This window comes from Pollicipes pollicipes, unplaced genomic scaffold (genome assembly GCF_011947565.3).
Source record: "Pollicipes pollicipes isolate AB1234 unplaced genomic scaffold, Ppol_2.1 Scaffold_4002;HRSCAF=4701_pilon_pilon_pilon, whole genome shotgun sequence".
NCBI classification, from domain to species: domain Eukaryota; kingdom Metazoa; phylum Arthropoda; class Thecostraca; order Pollicipedomorpha; family Pollicipedidae; genus Pollicipes; species Pollicipes pollicipes.
This window is the reverse complement of record NW_023596420.1, coordinates 20,181,637-20,196,831: the sequence shown is the minus strand read 5'-3', so window position 1 is coordinate 20,196,831 and position 15,195 is coordinate 20,181,637. Positions and strand designations below refer to the sequence as shown.

Genomic DNA, 15,195 nt, shown 5'->3' with positions numbered 1-15,195 from the left:
ATTGGGTAGTCTAATGTAGGGCTCTACGCTCTTATCGGGGGCCATCTGATAGCCTGTTCATGTACACTCGATCTTTTTTGGGGGCCCTCCACACTAGGTCTCGGGTACGTTTTATTTGAATGAGGGCCCTACGCTCTTGTCGGGTCCCTATCCGATATCCTGCTCAGTCACATTCGATCGTTCGGGGGGACTCTGCACCGGGTCATCCTTTTTTGAACGGTGGGTCTACGCACTTGTCGGGGGCCCTCTCTGTTCGTCTCACTGTTCGGCCACACTGAATTGGTCGGGGACCCTGCACATTGGGTTTCGCTGTTTGAATTTAGGGCCATGCGCTCTTAGCGGGGTCCATCAGATAATCTCCTCGAGACACTCTATCTTTCGGGGACCCTTTGCATTAGGCTTTCGGCACTACTTAGTTGAATGTAGGGCTTTACGTTCTTGTCGTGGCCCCTTCTGATAAGCCGCTCCGGCGCGTTCGATTGCTGGGCGACCTCTACGTCGGGTCTTGGGTACTTGCTTTTTGAATGCAAGGTGCTTCGCTCTTCACGGGGCCCTATCTGTTAACATTCTCGGGCACCCTCGATCATTCAGGGGCCCTCTACATCGTACCGTAGGTATTTCACATTTGAATGGATGGCCCTACGCTTTTGTCGGCGGCGCCATCTGTTCACCTCCTTTGAATTTAGGGCGCTGCACTCCTGTCGGGGGGCCGTCTGGTAATCTGCTGGGGTACACTCCATATTTCGGGGCCCTGTGCTGTGCACAGGGTTTGGATACTTCTTATTTGAATGGAGGGCCTTACGCTCCTGTCAGGTTTCTTCTGATAAGCTGCTGGGGTGCATTTCATCATTCGGGGGCCATTTGCATCGGGTCTTGAGTGCTTACAATTTGATTGGAGGGTCCTACGCTCTTGTTATAAGCCCCATCTGTTAAAGCGCTCGGACACACTTTATCTCTCGGGGGCCCTCTTCATCGGGTCCTGATGAATTCCTTTTTGAATGGAGGTCCCTGAGGTCTTGACGGGGGCCCTATGTGATAACCTGTTCGGTAACCTGCCCCGCGCTCCCGTCGCCCCCCCCCCCCATCCGTTGCCTGCTCGGGCACACTCGATTGTTCCGAGGCTCTCCATGCTGTGTTTTGGTTACTTCTTAGTTGAATGGATGGCCCTATGTTCTTGGCGGGCATGCTGCTTTTCCCTATTAAGCTGTTGGAGCCGGTTGTGGATACAGACGGGGAAGGAAAGATACGGGATCACGCCCCCCATGAACTATGCCGATGTACCTATAGGCTCCCAAAGGCCCCACAACTGGCCGCACGGACGCAGTTTTCTAACAAAACGTTGCATGCAACTTAATTGGACGTCTTTGGTCCTACAGACAGCCAAGAACGATTGCTGGCAAAAGTAAGGAGTTCATGAGCAGATAAAGCTAATTCTTTGCTGATTGAGAAGGCGTTGCTGGGCGGAAATTTTGGGGTTCATTACGCTGTCCAAAGACATAGCGCTGTTGCCTGGATCCTATATGTCCACTTGCCGGGTCAGTCTGATCGCTAGGAAACTTTCCACGTTGCCCTTGATATCTTTGCACTTTCTCGTGGGGCCCAATGCCGCTGTTGGTAACCTATCTGCTTCTCTGCATGAGCACTCTTGATCGATCACGTTCTCCTCGACGGATTTCTCCCGTTTTCCCGAAAGGCTCTGCACGCTTTTCCGGGGCCTCATACACCAGGGTACACTCAGTTGCTCAGGGGCCCATCATATTGGCATCGGGTTCCTTCCACTTACTCGAGGGGCCTCGTGCTTTTGCTGGAGCTTACCGCTCACGTCCGCGCTGCCACGCGCGGACGCGAGCGCTGTTCGCTCCTCTCTGGGCCTCACGCTCCTGGCGGGGCCATCTGATAACCCGCTCGGGTACACTCCATCTTTTGGGGCCCTCCACACTGGGTCGGGCCCGAAGGGTCCGAAAGGCCGGATGGAGGTCGTACTCTGTAGGTAGTGACAGAGCTCTAAAAGAGGTGAAGGGTCTGTATCCCCCTGGATTTCATCCGAGCGTATTTTGTCCAAAAAGGATCGCCGAAAATGGTATCACCTGTTTTTATATTGGCATCTCGCAGATGTTCATTATATCTCAAACCAATAAGGCGCAAGGACTCCTCGACATCGACGATATCCCTCCTCTGTTTTTCACAAAGTTTAGGCCTGACACGCGCTCGGGTGGGGGTCAAATTGACCCCGCCCTGAAAATTGTTCTGGAATGATTTGGCAATGGCGCGACTACGCCGCGCCAAATTTTGCATATTTGGATTCATCCGCGTAACCTGCAGTTCTCCCCACGGTCCGAGTTGTGACGCAGAGTGCCTGCAATCACACGAGGCGCTCCATTCTCGCAGTCCGCGGATAAGCCAGCGGGACGGTTGTGCTGGTGTGCTGACGGCCTTCTCCAAGGTCTGCAGGAGGATGCTCGCGCCACTCAGCGCCTAATGCTCAGTACGGGCATGGGCGTGAGGCACGTGACTGCCGCCCACGGACGTCACTTTATATACTCTCGGGGGGCCTTGACTTCCCATTCAATTAACACAAGACACTGCGAGACAGATTTCACATCACTGAAAAGCATGGGCGGGATTGTATGCTCCCAACGCGTTCCTCCCCAACCTCACTAAATCCCGCTTTTGATTGCAACAGCGACGACACAGTGGGCTGGTAAGGCTTCCGCACACTCCGACCCACATGCGTGACACATATCCAGGGGTGAAAAAGCTTCTAATTCACCGGATATGAGTTATGAGTCGATGTACACGTTCCCTTTGTCTTCGATTCTCCCTACTTAAACAAAACTGGGTATCGACAATACCAAATCTAGTAGGCCCTTTTGCATATGGTACGGTTCCAGCCTCGACAGCTCTGGCGCATTTTCTCCATTAGAAATGCCGAATGTTCTCTATCGTGCACGCGTGGTTTTATGAGAATGTACGTGGGATCGGTTGGCGGCATTTGGTGAGCTGTAGTAGCATTAAAGGTACGGCTGGTGATCTTTGTTGGCTATGATGTATTTGCCACCACGCGTGAGCAGTGGGTAATTTGAAGCTGCCCTCTGCAGTTCATTAAAGGACGGCGTTTGCAGTAGTTCATGCGTGGGTGGGGTGGGACAACTTGGATGCATAGATGGGGAGGGACACAGCTAGGTTGCACTGAAAATAAACTAACAGTCCTTTGTAGTATCCATTTTGTTACTGGGCATAAGGCAGCATCACGTCATCATGAGTTACATATTTTTATATGTACCATGCATTGATAGTGCTATCATTTATATGCCAACATCTTAACATGCAACCAAGTTGGAGGCGTGTGCTGCAGCAGACTTGCATGAGTTGTACGTTATTATGATGGGCAGAAGATACCAGTGTCCAACAGGTAGGCAACCATGAAGGGGGGATGTTTTTCATAGTGGTGTTGATCTGTTGCCTCCCAAACCACGGGGTTGCATCATAAGTGTGGCATTGCATCATGAAGACTAGACATGGGAAGGCTGTTGCATTGTGTAAAGTAAGTAATAGCCATATCAGTCATGCATGATGATGTGGGCTCTGGGTGTTACCACACCAGCAGAATCCTGCTCCTTGTCATGGACTGAACATAACATTTGCCTCAGTGAAGGAGTGTGGTTGACAAATCAGTAAGGCTGTTAGAGTGGGGATGCTGGATCCTGGATGATCACTACCTTGGTGTGGGGTGAGTCTAATTACTTGCCAGTTGGTCTGCCAGGTGGTGTCTGGGGATGAATGGGCATTCATGCAATGGTAGGTTCTGAGGCCAAACTGAACTGAAAGTGTCATCTCAGGCAGACACCACACTGGTGCTGCAGAACCTGTGGAGCTCATTCAGTGACTCAGCAAATCTCTTAGCTGGGGAGTACCGTAACAGCCTGGTGTGGGACGGAGCTGTATATTTTTTGCCACCAGCTCCAAAGGTGCCTGCTCGTGCTCTAGATTTGCTGTACCTGCCCATCTTGGCCAGTGTGAGAGCATGGGGTGCTGTGTATTCACAGAACAACAAACCAACATTGGGATGTTCAAACACTGTGTGTGCACATCAAAGTTGAATTGTGTTACTCGCTTTCATATCAACATCTTAGTGGAGGGTTGATGCATTAGTATTCAATGGAATATTGAAGGCTTTATGAGAATGGAATCAGGGCAGTGGATCATATTATATCCGCACTGTTCCAGATCCAACACAATGAGCAGAATCATAAGATCATACAAGGTTGTGGGGGGCATTCCAGTGCAACTGCTCAAAGTTGAAGCCCCAGCAATATCAAGCTACCAGGTAAGTTCACTTGAATGTGGAAGGCAATAGTGCAATAATAATAGTGCAAAATAGATAGCAATAAAGTGGGCAGGTTATACACCTAAGATAATAAGGATCTGTGACATGCAGCATTTTGGTGTGCAGACATACACCGAGATAGCAAATAGCAGGCACCTGCTGATAAACGCCAGAGCGTGAACACAAAATATGGTATTTTGCTAGTGCAATGGTACACTATGCCCTGCAGACGAAAACGAAAATACAGGGCACCGAACCAATGCTGCCAACCCTGCCTGGTACGTCAGCCTTCACGTGCACACCTTGCAGGAGTGTCAGTGAGTAATAACGCCTGTTTTTCCTCAAGCTCCGGAACTGATGGGGCGCCGATAGCATAGTGGTTAGCGCGTCTTAGTTAAACACTACAGGTTTGGGAAACCAGAGGTGCGGGGTTCGATTCCCCACGGTTCCCGAGACAGGCGATGCCATGCGGCCTCAGCGGCTGAGCACGTCGCAAAGCTCCAATAACACGCACGACAATCCTCCAGGCTCGCCAGCTGAGTAACCCGTCACAGAAACCCCAAGGGTTCATCGGCAAGCTCATCGACAACATCAAACAGGAGTATGAGAAGAACAAGGAGATGAAGGAGAGCCTCGAGAAGTTCAAGAGGGAGGCCGAGCGACTGGAGCAGTCGGAAGCCCTGAAGAAGGCCCGGTAGGATGGGTCCGGCGCGACTGTGCATGCGGGTGAAGCCGCCTCGCAGATCGCGGGGTTATCGTCGCTTTGATACGCGTCATGTGTACTAGCAAATCGGCGTATTTGTAAGCGATTGACGAGCACGTGGATACCTGATGATGCCGGTGATGACCGGACATTTGGCACACGCTGACGTCAGGGGTCATATTGTGCCCATATGGGGGGTTTTGTGTAGTATTTCCAGTGCTATACCTTGTCTAAGGTTTACATGTAACTGAAAGCAGAACAGCTCTGAGAAAGAACATGGATGAATAGAAACTGACAAGCGACATTCGTTCCTTAACCACACATTATCAATTGTTGGTTTACCAATTACAATTACCTCAAATATTGCAAGTTCGGGTGCGTGATCAACGCATGCAAATCTGTTATTGATTTATTCATGCAGAAAACATCAGGTTACTTGTCTTTATGGAAGCTGACGTATCCACGACTGTGCTGTCTCCAGTGAGAAGTATGAACGGCTGGAGTCGGAGACGGGCGAGGGGACCAAGATGCTGCAGGAGAGGTTAACCTCGCTGAAAAAGAAGCTCGGGGAGACGCTCGATGAAGCCCAAAAACTCGAGCTGGTCAAAAAAGCCAGTGAGTATGCACTTGCGTATCCCTCCTTACCACACATTGTACCTTGTCACGCTCATATATCCGTCATGCCATGTCTGCATATATCTGTCATGCTCAGTTTACCACATTGGGTGCCAGTCATAGGGCTGAGCTTTATGTCACGTGCGACTTGAGTACTGTCAGGGACAAGGTTCGATGAATGCGTGTGTGGATTTTTGACGTCTGGTGGTGGCCTATCCCGCATTATTGTCAGTCAGTGGCCACTGGGTTCGGGAAGGTCCGGACTTCAGCAAGTTTTGGGCAGATTAGACCTTTTTTGGCCATGCATAATGACACCGGAACAGAGTTTGTCGCCGGGAACACTTCAGGCACGGCTCTGTCCATTAACATCGCCGGCGCAGTAAGCGATCCTCCGCCACCCTGGCGTCGCACACGTGCTCAGGCATATAGCGGAAGCAGAATGTTTGGTGGTTGGTGTGAGGCCAGCTGTGCTGTTTTCCGCTTGTTTGCTCGGCCGGACTGTTCACAAATTTGCTGGCCCGAACTCCGCCAGTTCTGGCGAGTGTCTGGCACAGTTATGTCCAGGACTCGTGAGGGCTTACCAGCTCTGTGTATGTCTGCTTTGGTTACCTTTGTATCAGTCTAGATTGTTTTGGTTTGCGTTGTCCTCAGCGAGCGGACATGCCCAAACTCTTTTGCTTGTGATCACTTACTGCGTAAGCGCAGACTGAAAACTTTGATAATTCCACCAGGGAACATCAGGTGGAAGAGGAACTGACGAATTAGTCCTCTTTCGATCTTCTGATGGTGGGGGGGGGGGGGAGGGGGGGGGCATTGGGGAGGAGGGGGGAGTGTTCCATTGCACCGGAGTGCGCGGAGATGCAGACTTGCGCAGATCGCCGTGTCACTTCGCTGGCACCTCCCATTTCTTCTGCTTCTTTCCCCGCTCCATACATTCGAAGATGGTATATGGCCGCAAAGCCCCATTTCCAGTCTTCTTGCTAGTCCTCGTAGTCTCTTCGCCTCCATTCCACGCATTCTGTTTGTTTGCGTGGCTGTTGGCGCGTATGCGTGTGTGTGACCGTGTGGTTGGGAGCGGCACCGTGAGTTGACGCCGAGCTGGCCGTTGACCGCGCCGTGCTCCGCCGTCGCAGCCGAGCTGACCGAGACGATGAACAAGCAGGCGCGCCAGACGGCCGAGGCCGTGGCGCAGCGCGGCGAGCAGCTCGGCCGCTCGGCCACCTTCCAGACGCTCTCCGACACGGCGCGCGCCGTGAAGCGCGAGATCGACGACAGCACCATCGGCAGCCCGGGGGTGAGCGGACGGGACGGCGCCGCCCGGCCCGCCGGCGGCGCGGAGCGCAGGGCTGCCGGGCGGCGCGCCGACCGAGCGGCTGCCGGCTGACGATGCCGCGGCACGACATGCCTGCTCATTGGCTTGGTCTGTGCTCGTTTGTGCGTGTTTCTGGCCGCGCTCGCCACTGCGCGGCTTAGTGTGTATCCTGGCTCGCCCCGTGACGTCACCCGTCGCCGGTGTCCCGTGACCCGTCTGTGCCACCCGCCCCCGGGCCTGATGTACCGCGGCCGCTGCGCCTCACACGCCATTCTTGCGTCGCTTCAGCCGTCACCCCGGAGAGTCACGTGGTCGGCGTCTCTGGCTTGTCTCCTGGCGTGGGTTGTCTGCCTGGCTCATGCGCTGTTCTGGCCCGAACACGTTATTCGTTGCTGACTTGACACGTCGCCTCGGCGCACCCGCCTTGCGTGACCCACTCCCCGTTCCACACCTTACCTGTCGTTGCAGTCTGGCCCTACACACCAGCGTAACTGGTTCGCTGATGTGACATGGTCTCAGCGACTCATTCAACTGACCTGGTCCCCGACCTCACCCGCCCCTTGTCCCCAACTTCGCCCGCCCCTCGTCCCCAACCCCGCCCGTCTCTTGCCCCCATCCTCGCTCGTCCATCATCCCCGATTTCGCCCGTCTCGTCACACGACATCGCCTGTCGCTTTCCTCTCAAACTCCCACGTCCCTCGTCCCCAACCTTGCCCATCCCTCGTCCCCAACCTCGCTCGTCCCTCATCTCCGACCTCGCCTGTCCCACGGCCTCGCCCGTCCCATCACCAGACTGGTCCCATGGATTCCTCCCTTGACCTGATGCGTCGCCCCGGCTTGTCCCCTGACCTCCATGACCGGACCCGTCTCCGTAACCCCCTGATTAGCTCGACCCGTCTCGGTGACATGTCTGTGTCTCTATCTCGTCCACGACTTCGCCATCTCTGCTACCCGTCCCGCGGACCCGATTTGTCGGCGTGCTCCGTGTCGCCGCCCGGCTCCGCCTCCATGACCCGTGCCACCGGCTTGGCACTCGTCGCTGACTGGACGGGCGGCCGCCAGGTGTACCGGGCGCCCAAGGTGCTGCGTAAACGCAAGAGCGCGGCGGCGCCCGAAGACGACCACGCCGTCGCCGCCGACACCGAGGCCACCGGCTTGGAGCTCCACAAGGACTCGCGCTTCTACGCCAGCTGGCAGAACTTCAAGGCGAGTGGGCGGCGATGGCGACGCCGGCCGCCGCTGCTGGCTGGCCGGCGGGCGTGAGGCGGACGGGTCATAGCAGAGAGATTGTGCATAGCAGAGATTCGCTGCTGAAACTCCGGAAATCGGGGGTGTTTATAGCGTGGCAATGGCGTATAGACGTCACGCGTGAACGATCGTAGTAGCCATATTATATATATATATATATATATATATATATATATATATATATATATATATATGTGTGTGTAGATATATATATATATATACATATATATATATATATATGTGTATATATGTACATATATATATATATATATATATATATATATATATATATATATATATATATATCTATATACTGACCGGAACTATACCTGAGCTATCCAAAGCACAAAACGCCGTTCTCTTCAATGATCAATGCGCAAACGGAAAATATATCACCAATCTTGCGCAGCCGCAGTCTACTGGTTGGGTAGGTGACGTCATCCCATAAGTACTCGATTATGTTAACAGATATCGCAGGCGATTGTAACGGCTGCCCGGTTTTTGCAGGACAACAACGCGTACGTGCACAAGGTCATGGACTGGAAGACCAAGTACGATGAGAGCGACAACGCGGTGGTGCGCGCCTCCCGCCTGCTGACGGACAAAGTCAGCGACATCATGGGCGGCCTGTTTCAGCGCACGGAGCTATCAGAGGTGGGCCGAGACCGTGGCGACTGACAGCGGACCTTTCAGAGGTGGGGCGAGACCGCGGCGACTGACAGCGGACCTTTCAGAGGTGGGGCGAGACCGTGGCGACTGACAGCGGACCTTTCAGAGGTGGGCCGAGACCGCGGCGACTAACAGCGGACCTCTCAGAGGTGGGGCGAGACCGTGGCGACTGACAGCGGACCTTTCAGAGGTGGGCCGAGACCGCGGCGACTAACAGCGGACCTCTCAGAGGTGGGGCGAGACCGTGGCGACTGACAGCGGACCTTTCAGAGGTGGGCCGAGACCGCGGCGACTAACAGCGGACCTCTCAGAGGTGGGCCGAGACCGCATCAGCTGACAGCGCACCTCTCAGAGGCGGGCCGAGACCGCGGAACGGGTGGGGCACGGGAATTCGCGTGGTTGGGGGAACGTTTGTCCCCAATTTTTGGTGTGCTTCGCTTAAGTTAAATTTTCAGGGTCGCGGTAGGGTTTTAAATGGGCTTTCAAAAACGGCACAGCAACAAGTCACAAAGGTCTCTCAAGTTTACGATTTTTATCTCTGAGCGGTTCAGACACCTCACGCGCTGGTCTCGCCACTCGATGACGGCCGTCACGCGGCTGTAAAGCCTCGCCGTGCGTCGGCTGACGCTCCATGCCGCGGCCAGGTGCTCACCGAGATCTGCCGGATGGACCCGCACTTCGACAAGGACCAGTTTCTGCGCGACTGCGAGCACGACATCATCCCCAACATCCTGGAGGCGATGATCCGCGGCGACCTGGACATCCTGCAGGACTGGTGCTACGAGGCCACCTTCAACGTGCTGGCGCAGCCCGTGCGCACGGCGCGCCAGCTGGGCTACCACTACGACTCCAAGGTGCTGGACGTGGACAACGTGGACCTGGCCATGGGCAAGATGATGGACCAGGGCCCGGTGCTGATCATCACGTTCACGTCGCAGCAGATTCTGTGTGTGCGCGACGCGCGGGAAACTGTGATCGAGGGAGATCCTAACAAGATAATGCGCGTGAACTACGTGTGGGTGCTGTGCCGCGACCAAACAGAGCTCGACCCGCAGGCCGCCTGGCGCCTGCTGGAGCTCTCGGCTAGCAGCACCGAACAGCTCGTCTAGCGCCCGTTGCGTCGGTGAGCCAGTGACGTAATGGCGGCCGCCGGTCGGCCTCGCCCGGCCGCCTGCGGCGCGGGGTCGGTCGCACGTGCAGCCGGTGGGCGGGGGAGGAGGGGGGCGGAACTCTCGCTCAGGGCTGATGTCGCAGCGGCGCGGGGCCGGGTAGCCACCGCTGTGATGGATTTCCGTTGTGACCCCGGCGGCTTGACGTCTGATGACGTCATAGTGATGTGTTAGACGTATGGCCAGGGTGGAGCGGGCGCCGGTATTGCAGCCGGCCTTAAATAGCACGAATTCAAGCCACACCGCATAGTGCAACCTACGTGCAATCTGCGTGGCCGATGAAGGAGTGACAGTCATTGTTCCCACATGCCCGACGAATGACTCCTTCCGTGGCTTAGTATGTGCTGACGTCATAGAGCAATGTTAGTGAGTCTCACCGTGCCCAGTGGACAGTGCATGACGTCACTTCGCTAACGTGAGTCAAAACGCTAAAGGCGGCTTGCCAATCGTGATGGTGTGGAAGTTCCTATCTCCATATTGCGATTGGCGCCCGGTTTTCTGGTCTGGATCAGTCGTCCGCCGGGTCTGCTCTGTACGAACTCGACAAAAGTGGCGAACTTTGTGTCGCACATGCGAATACAGGTACATAAGATGTCGACGACGTTGAATTCCATGTTTCATATGTATTTTGGTTGCATGCCGCCGGCGGCGCTGACACGAAGCAGAGTAAATGGCATGCGTAATTTAGTTGACATTATTTCACGTGAAAAAAAGGTTTGCAAAAAATGCTTGCATGACTAACCTTCCACGACACCCTGCGATATTCCTCAGCAGTGGGCAATGCCTGACCGTGATGAAGCCACCACCCTTCCCAGCTCATGTAACCGAACCGTGAAATCCTCGCGTAGTGCATGACTTTTGTTACCAGGGATTGCCAGGACGTGCCGGCCACAACGCGGCCAGCGGTGTTGTTGGCGGGGCGCCTGCCCAGGCCAAATAACGTCCGTCCATTGACTATGGCGTGTGCGTGTGCGTGTGCGTGGGGGGGGGGGAGGATGACGGACTGGAGGGCAGATAATGAACGTAAACCGGGTGGATAGTGTGGGAACTTGCGCGCGCGCATTGTGTGGTTCTCAAATAGTGGTGGTGGTTACATTAAGCCACCTGAGGCATTCCCTAGCCAAATCTCAAGACGCACTTCAACATGTTGTCAAAAGAACCCCACAACCTTGGATTGTGTTGAAGGCTTGCCTTGTATCGAAAATTTTGTCACATGTATGGGCACATTTTGCCACACTGTCTCAATTCATCGATATTTACGATTACCGATATGACCGTAGAATTCGCTTAACTTCTGGATATCATGCCTAACTTGTAATAACATTTCACCAACATTGCACTTTGATTTACCCTGTCAGAAACAGAGCCTGGCTTTGCGCCAAAACCTTAGTCAATAAGGTATGCCTCATCCAGATAGAGACTTCTCCACATCTCTGCCAAATATTGACGTTTTGGGGCTAGTCATTTGACATCACCAACCGCAGTTAACGGATACCAGTATTTGTGTCTTCATTACCAGCGGGCAAGGTAGGTAATTTATTGATCTGAACGTAGATTGCGAGCTTAACTAGCTTGAGAGAACGTGGAAAGAAATTGTGCACAGGCCATAGCCATGTATCTGCTTGGATCACCATGTCAAATGTGAGAGCCTGAGCGGCACATGAGAGCCTCTAACTGGCACTCGAAAGTCCGGTTCACTGAGGGCCGGAGTCTGGCCGACCTCCGGTCAGTGCGCGGGGGTCCTCACGAGCCCCCAATGGGCTATTGTCGTCCATGCCCCGAGGTCATATGCCCCTATTTGCGCCTTTGGTCCCAGGCGGTGCCGGTTGGGCACTTAGTCGTAGGGAGAGCCTCTGAGCGACCAAAAGTGTCCTGAAACACTAACCAAACCCCGGGTGTCAAAAGAGCTGCGAGGATACAGCTCATGTTTTGGCGACCGGACGGGCCGCTGAGCGACTAGTAAAACCCCAATACCCAGGCGAGCAATTACATCTCCCCAAGGACCCCTGAACAGCCAAAGGTGTCCATTGGTGACCAGAGTGGCCCTTGGTGGCCAGTGCGGTCCTTTAGCAGACGCCACCGGCCACGGAGGATTCCCAATGGCCAGAGCTGGGCCCTCAGTGACCAGAAGGGCCCCGAATGACTAAAGCGGCCCATTACCGGTCGGAGATACCCTGAGCACGTAGGACCCCGACCGGCCAATGCTACCCATGGGCGACCAAAGGGCCTCTAGATGGTCTCGAGGTCCGCTTGGTTTCCTGATCCGGCTTTGAATACCCTTCGCAGCTATAGCGGCCCCTACCCTACCAGAATGTCCCAGGTGGTCAGGAAGGTTCACTAAATGGCAATATGGGTCCCTGTTTTCCACATGGGCCATACCGAGCATCCAGAAGGAATTAATTTGCTACTGCCTAAAATTGTTTTGGCAAAAAACCTCTTTGAGCATCTCGGATTCACCGCAGTCATTGTTTCATGGACTGTCGTGAGCCGAGGAGCATTCTCAAAGTGTGCCTAAATATATGTATTTCCGTAGACAAAAGAACGCCACTCGTAGAGCAAAGCTATTTCGAAGCTACCAAATGAGAAGTTTTCGTTTGGCTGCTAAGCCCGCAAAATACTGAACGTGAACAACGTACACCGCTGCAGTTGCTTAACGGGGTGGCAGCGTGGTTGTAAGAGTTTCGAAGTTCGAAGACCAGAACGCAACGATGCTGGGCGAGGTGAGCGAACTGCACTTAGGAAAACTTCAAGTAATTTCAAGTGTACGGCTCTGGTCGGATTACCGCCATTGGATTCCCTTAAACTAAGCGATTGAAGTTTGACAGAAGAGGCTTTCTTTCTGGCCTTTATCCCGGTCAATACAAGTGAAACTGTAGAGCTTGAAACGTGTCGCTGATTGGTGCCACGACACGCGGACGACACAAAACCAAGCAACAATCAATATATGTTTATGGTGCTGTTAGAATATACACCACGCAGGAAAGACAATTCTAAAAAATAAACCAGGTACAAACACGGTGCTTTAAGTGTGACTAGCAGTCAGCTGCACTCAATTGTACGCGACATCACAGTTTTCGTTTTCTTTGTTTCTTTTACATGTGAAACAATTATAAACCTTCTATACATCTGATAATACTTTGATCTCCCACTTTTAATGCTTTGCTTGTACTTAGACGCCAAAACGCTTGGTGAGGGAGACGCAAACTCATCGTTTTGGGAATTGGACATTGGGGGGGGGGGGGGGGACGGTGGCCCTGCCCCAAAAAATGCAAGCCAGAACAAGTGGGGTCAATTATTAGCCAAACTACAAGCTTATTGCCAGTCGCGAGATCTCGTCAAGGCCAATCCACTGGTGGCTTCCGCTTGGCTGTCGTCTTGCTTTTGGAATGGCAGGTGGTCGCATCGACCCCTATCAGTCCATGTTTTAAAAACAGCGAATCAGGGCGAGGATTGGTGACTTGTGTACAGTAGCGCAGGAGGAGGGGGCACAGGGGGCACGTGGCCCCCATAAGGAACCTACCATTCAGGGTCCCATTTGAGGGCCCGATAGGCTCGAAAGGCTCTCCGGAGGACGTGTTCAGGGCCGCGGCCTGCAGGGCCAAGCACTCCAATGCCAGCCAGCAGGCCCTGCGCGCTGATCAAAGGTCTCTAAGTCGATATGGGTCTATGCATCGGCCAGACACCACCAGTAACGCACGGTCGGCTCCGCGGCGGTATGGGCCTGAGGATCTGTTTCCCAAGCATAGGCAAATCCAGAGCCAGCAATTTGCAATGGCCAGGGCCCCGGCGTCTGTCAATGCCCCACAGCGCCCGACAGGACGTTGTGTTGTCAGGGAGCTCCGAAGCGGCCAGAGGCAGTGTCCGAGGAGGCCCAAGGGGCCTTCAGGGCGCGCCGGGTCCAACGATCAAGGGGCCGATTTGAGGGCTTAAGGACACGAAGGGCTGATCAGTCTTGTTCAGGGGCCTCGGCCTGCGGGACGGGCCTGAGCCGATAAGGGACTGGCCATAGATCAAGAGCCCCTGAGCCGATAAGGGCCTATATACCGGTCAGGCTCCACCAGTACCGCACAGCCTGCTCCGTATTGGTATGGGCCCCGAGGACCCACTTCCCAACCAGTTACAAGACCCGGGCCAGCGACTTACACCGGTCGGAACCCCTGTATCTGTCAGGGACCCACAGCACCTAACAGAGGGTTCAGTGCTCACAAGGGGTCCCGAGCCGAACAAGGGCAGTATTCTATGAGGCCCCAGGAGGGGCTTGGGCGGCCCAACGGAACTGGCAATCAAAGGTCCGGTTGGAGGGTATGAGGGCCCAAAGGACTGACTGCGCGTCACATAAAGAGTCACGATCCCGCAGGTTGGTGACCTAAAGTACCAGCCAGCGATCCTCTTGCACCGCTCGAGGACACCCTTAGTCAATGCGGACGTCCATGTATGAGTTTGAGCTTAGGCTACTTCTCTTTACTTGCTGTAGTGTAGCGATTTTTAACAAACTTATCAGGGGGTTAAGCTCTAATTTGTGTCAATTATGAAGGTGTGGAATTATGTTAATCATTGTGTCAATTATGAAGCACACCCGAGTGGCCCGATTTTTATCTTGGACTTGCGTTACACCTTAATTCCTTGTTTTTCAGACTGCCACTTCGCAATTTCAACAGATTACTCAGAAAATAAAGCTCTATCAGTGCAATGATTTTGATGTACATCCAAGTAGCCTGATTTTTGCCTTTGAACTTTTGAGTACGCCGTAGCTTCTTTGCATTCTTAGTCTGGCTCAAAGCAATTCCACGAGAATGATGAGGAAATGGAGCTTGATCAGTCCACCGACTTTGAAGGTAATCCGAACAGTCCAATTTTGTCACCCTGGACTCCTTGACCGACTATAGCAATTTTGCTTTCGGACCCGCTACATTACACTTGCACCAGAAGGATCAGGAAGTTACGAGCTATCTTTGTGCTGATTTCCAGACATATTGAAAGTCTGCGAAGATGGATCCGAACGCCAATCTGAGCACCGTTCCAATTTGACGCGCGTAAACGTTGCGTTGTTTGGTTTCATACTCTTTTGTCACAGCCACACCAGAAATGTATCATACAATAGGTCTTGGCCTCATATCAGCTAGGACGGCTTATTGTAAGTCCTTGGCTTGCA

At 53.6% G+C, this 15,195-nt stretch overlaps 1 protein-coding gene across 1 annotated transcript; it reads left to right on the top strand.

The window, feature by feature from the left end:
- The first annotated feature begins 3,392 nt into the window (after positions 1–3,392).
- On the top strand, positions 3,393–10,641 carry LOC119093490 (mitochondrial import inner membrane translocase subunit TIM44). The gene is made up of 8 exons (XM_037216449.1): positions 3,393–3,544; positions 4,228–4,327; positions 4,855–5,021; positions 5,512–5,645; positions 6,779–6,939; positions 8,020–8,163; positions 8,713–8,859; positions 9,519–10,641. Exons 1-8 carry the CDS (start codon positions 3,519–3,521, stop codon positions 9,981–9,983), a joined length of 1,344 nt encoding a protein of 447 aa, XP_037072344.1. The 5' UTR covers positions 3,393–3,518; the 3' UTR covers positions 9,984–10,641.
- Positions 10,642–15,195: the final 4,554 nt, after the last annotated feature.

What these genes read in the sequence shown, in the direction of transcription:
- LOC119093490 (XM_037216449.1), top strand. Translation starts at nt 3,519, where the DNA reads ATGGGAAGGCTGTTGCATTGTGTAAA. An exon ending in GCACCATCGGCAGCCCGGGG is followed by an intron (nt 6,940 to 8,019) that starts GTGAGCGGACGG and finishes GGCGGCCGCCAG; the next exon opens with GTGTACCGGGCGCCCAAGGT. An exon ending in AGCGCACGGAGCTATCAGAG is followed by an intron (nt 8,860 to 9,518) that starts GTGGGCCGAGAC and finishes TGCCGCGGCCAG; the next exon opens with GTGCTCACCGAGATCTGCCG.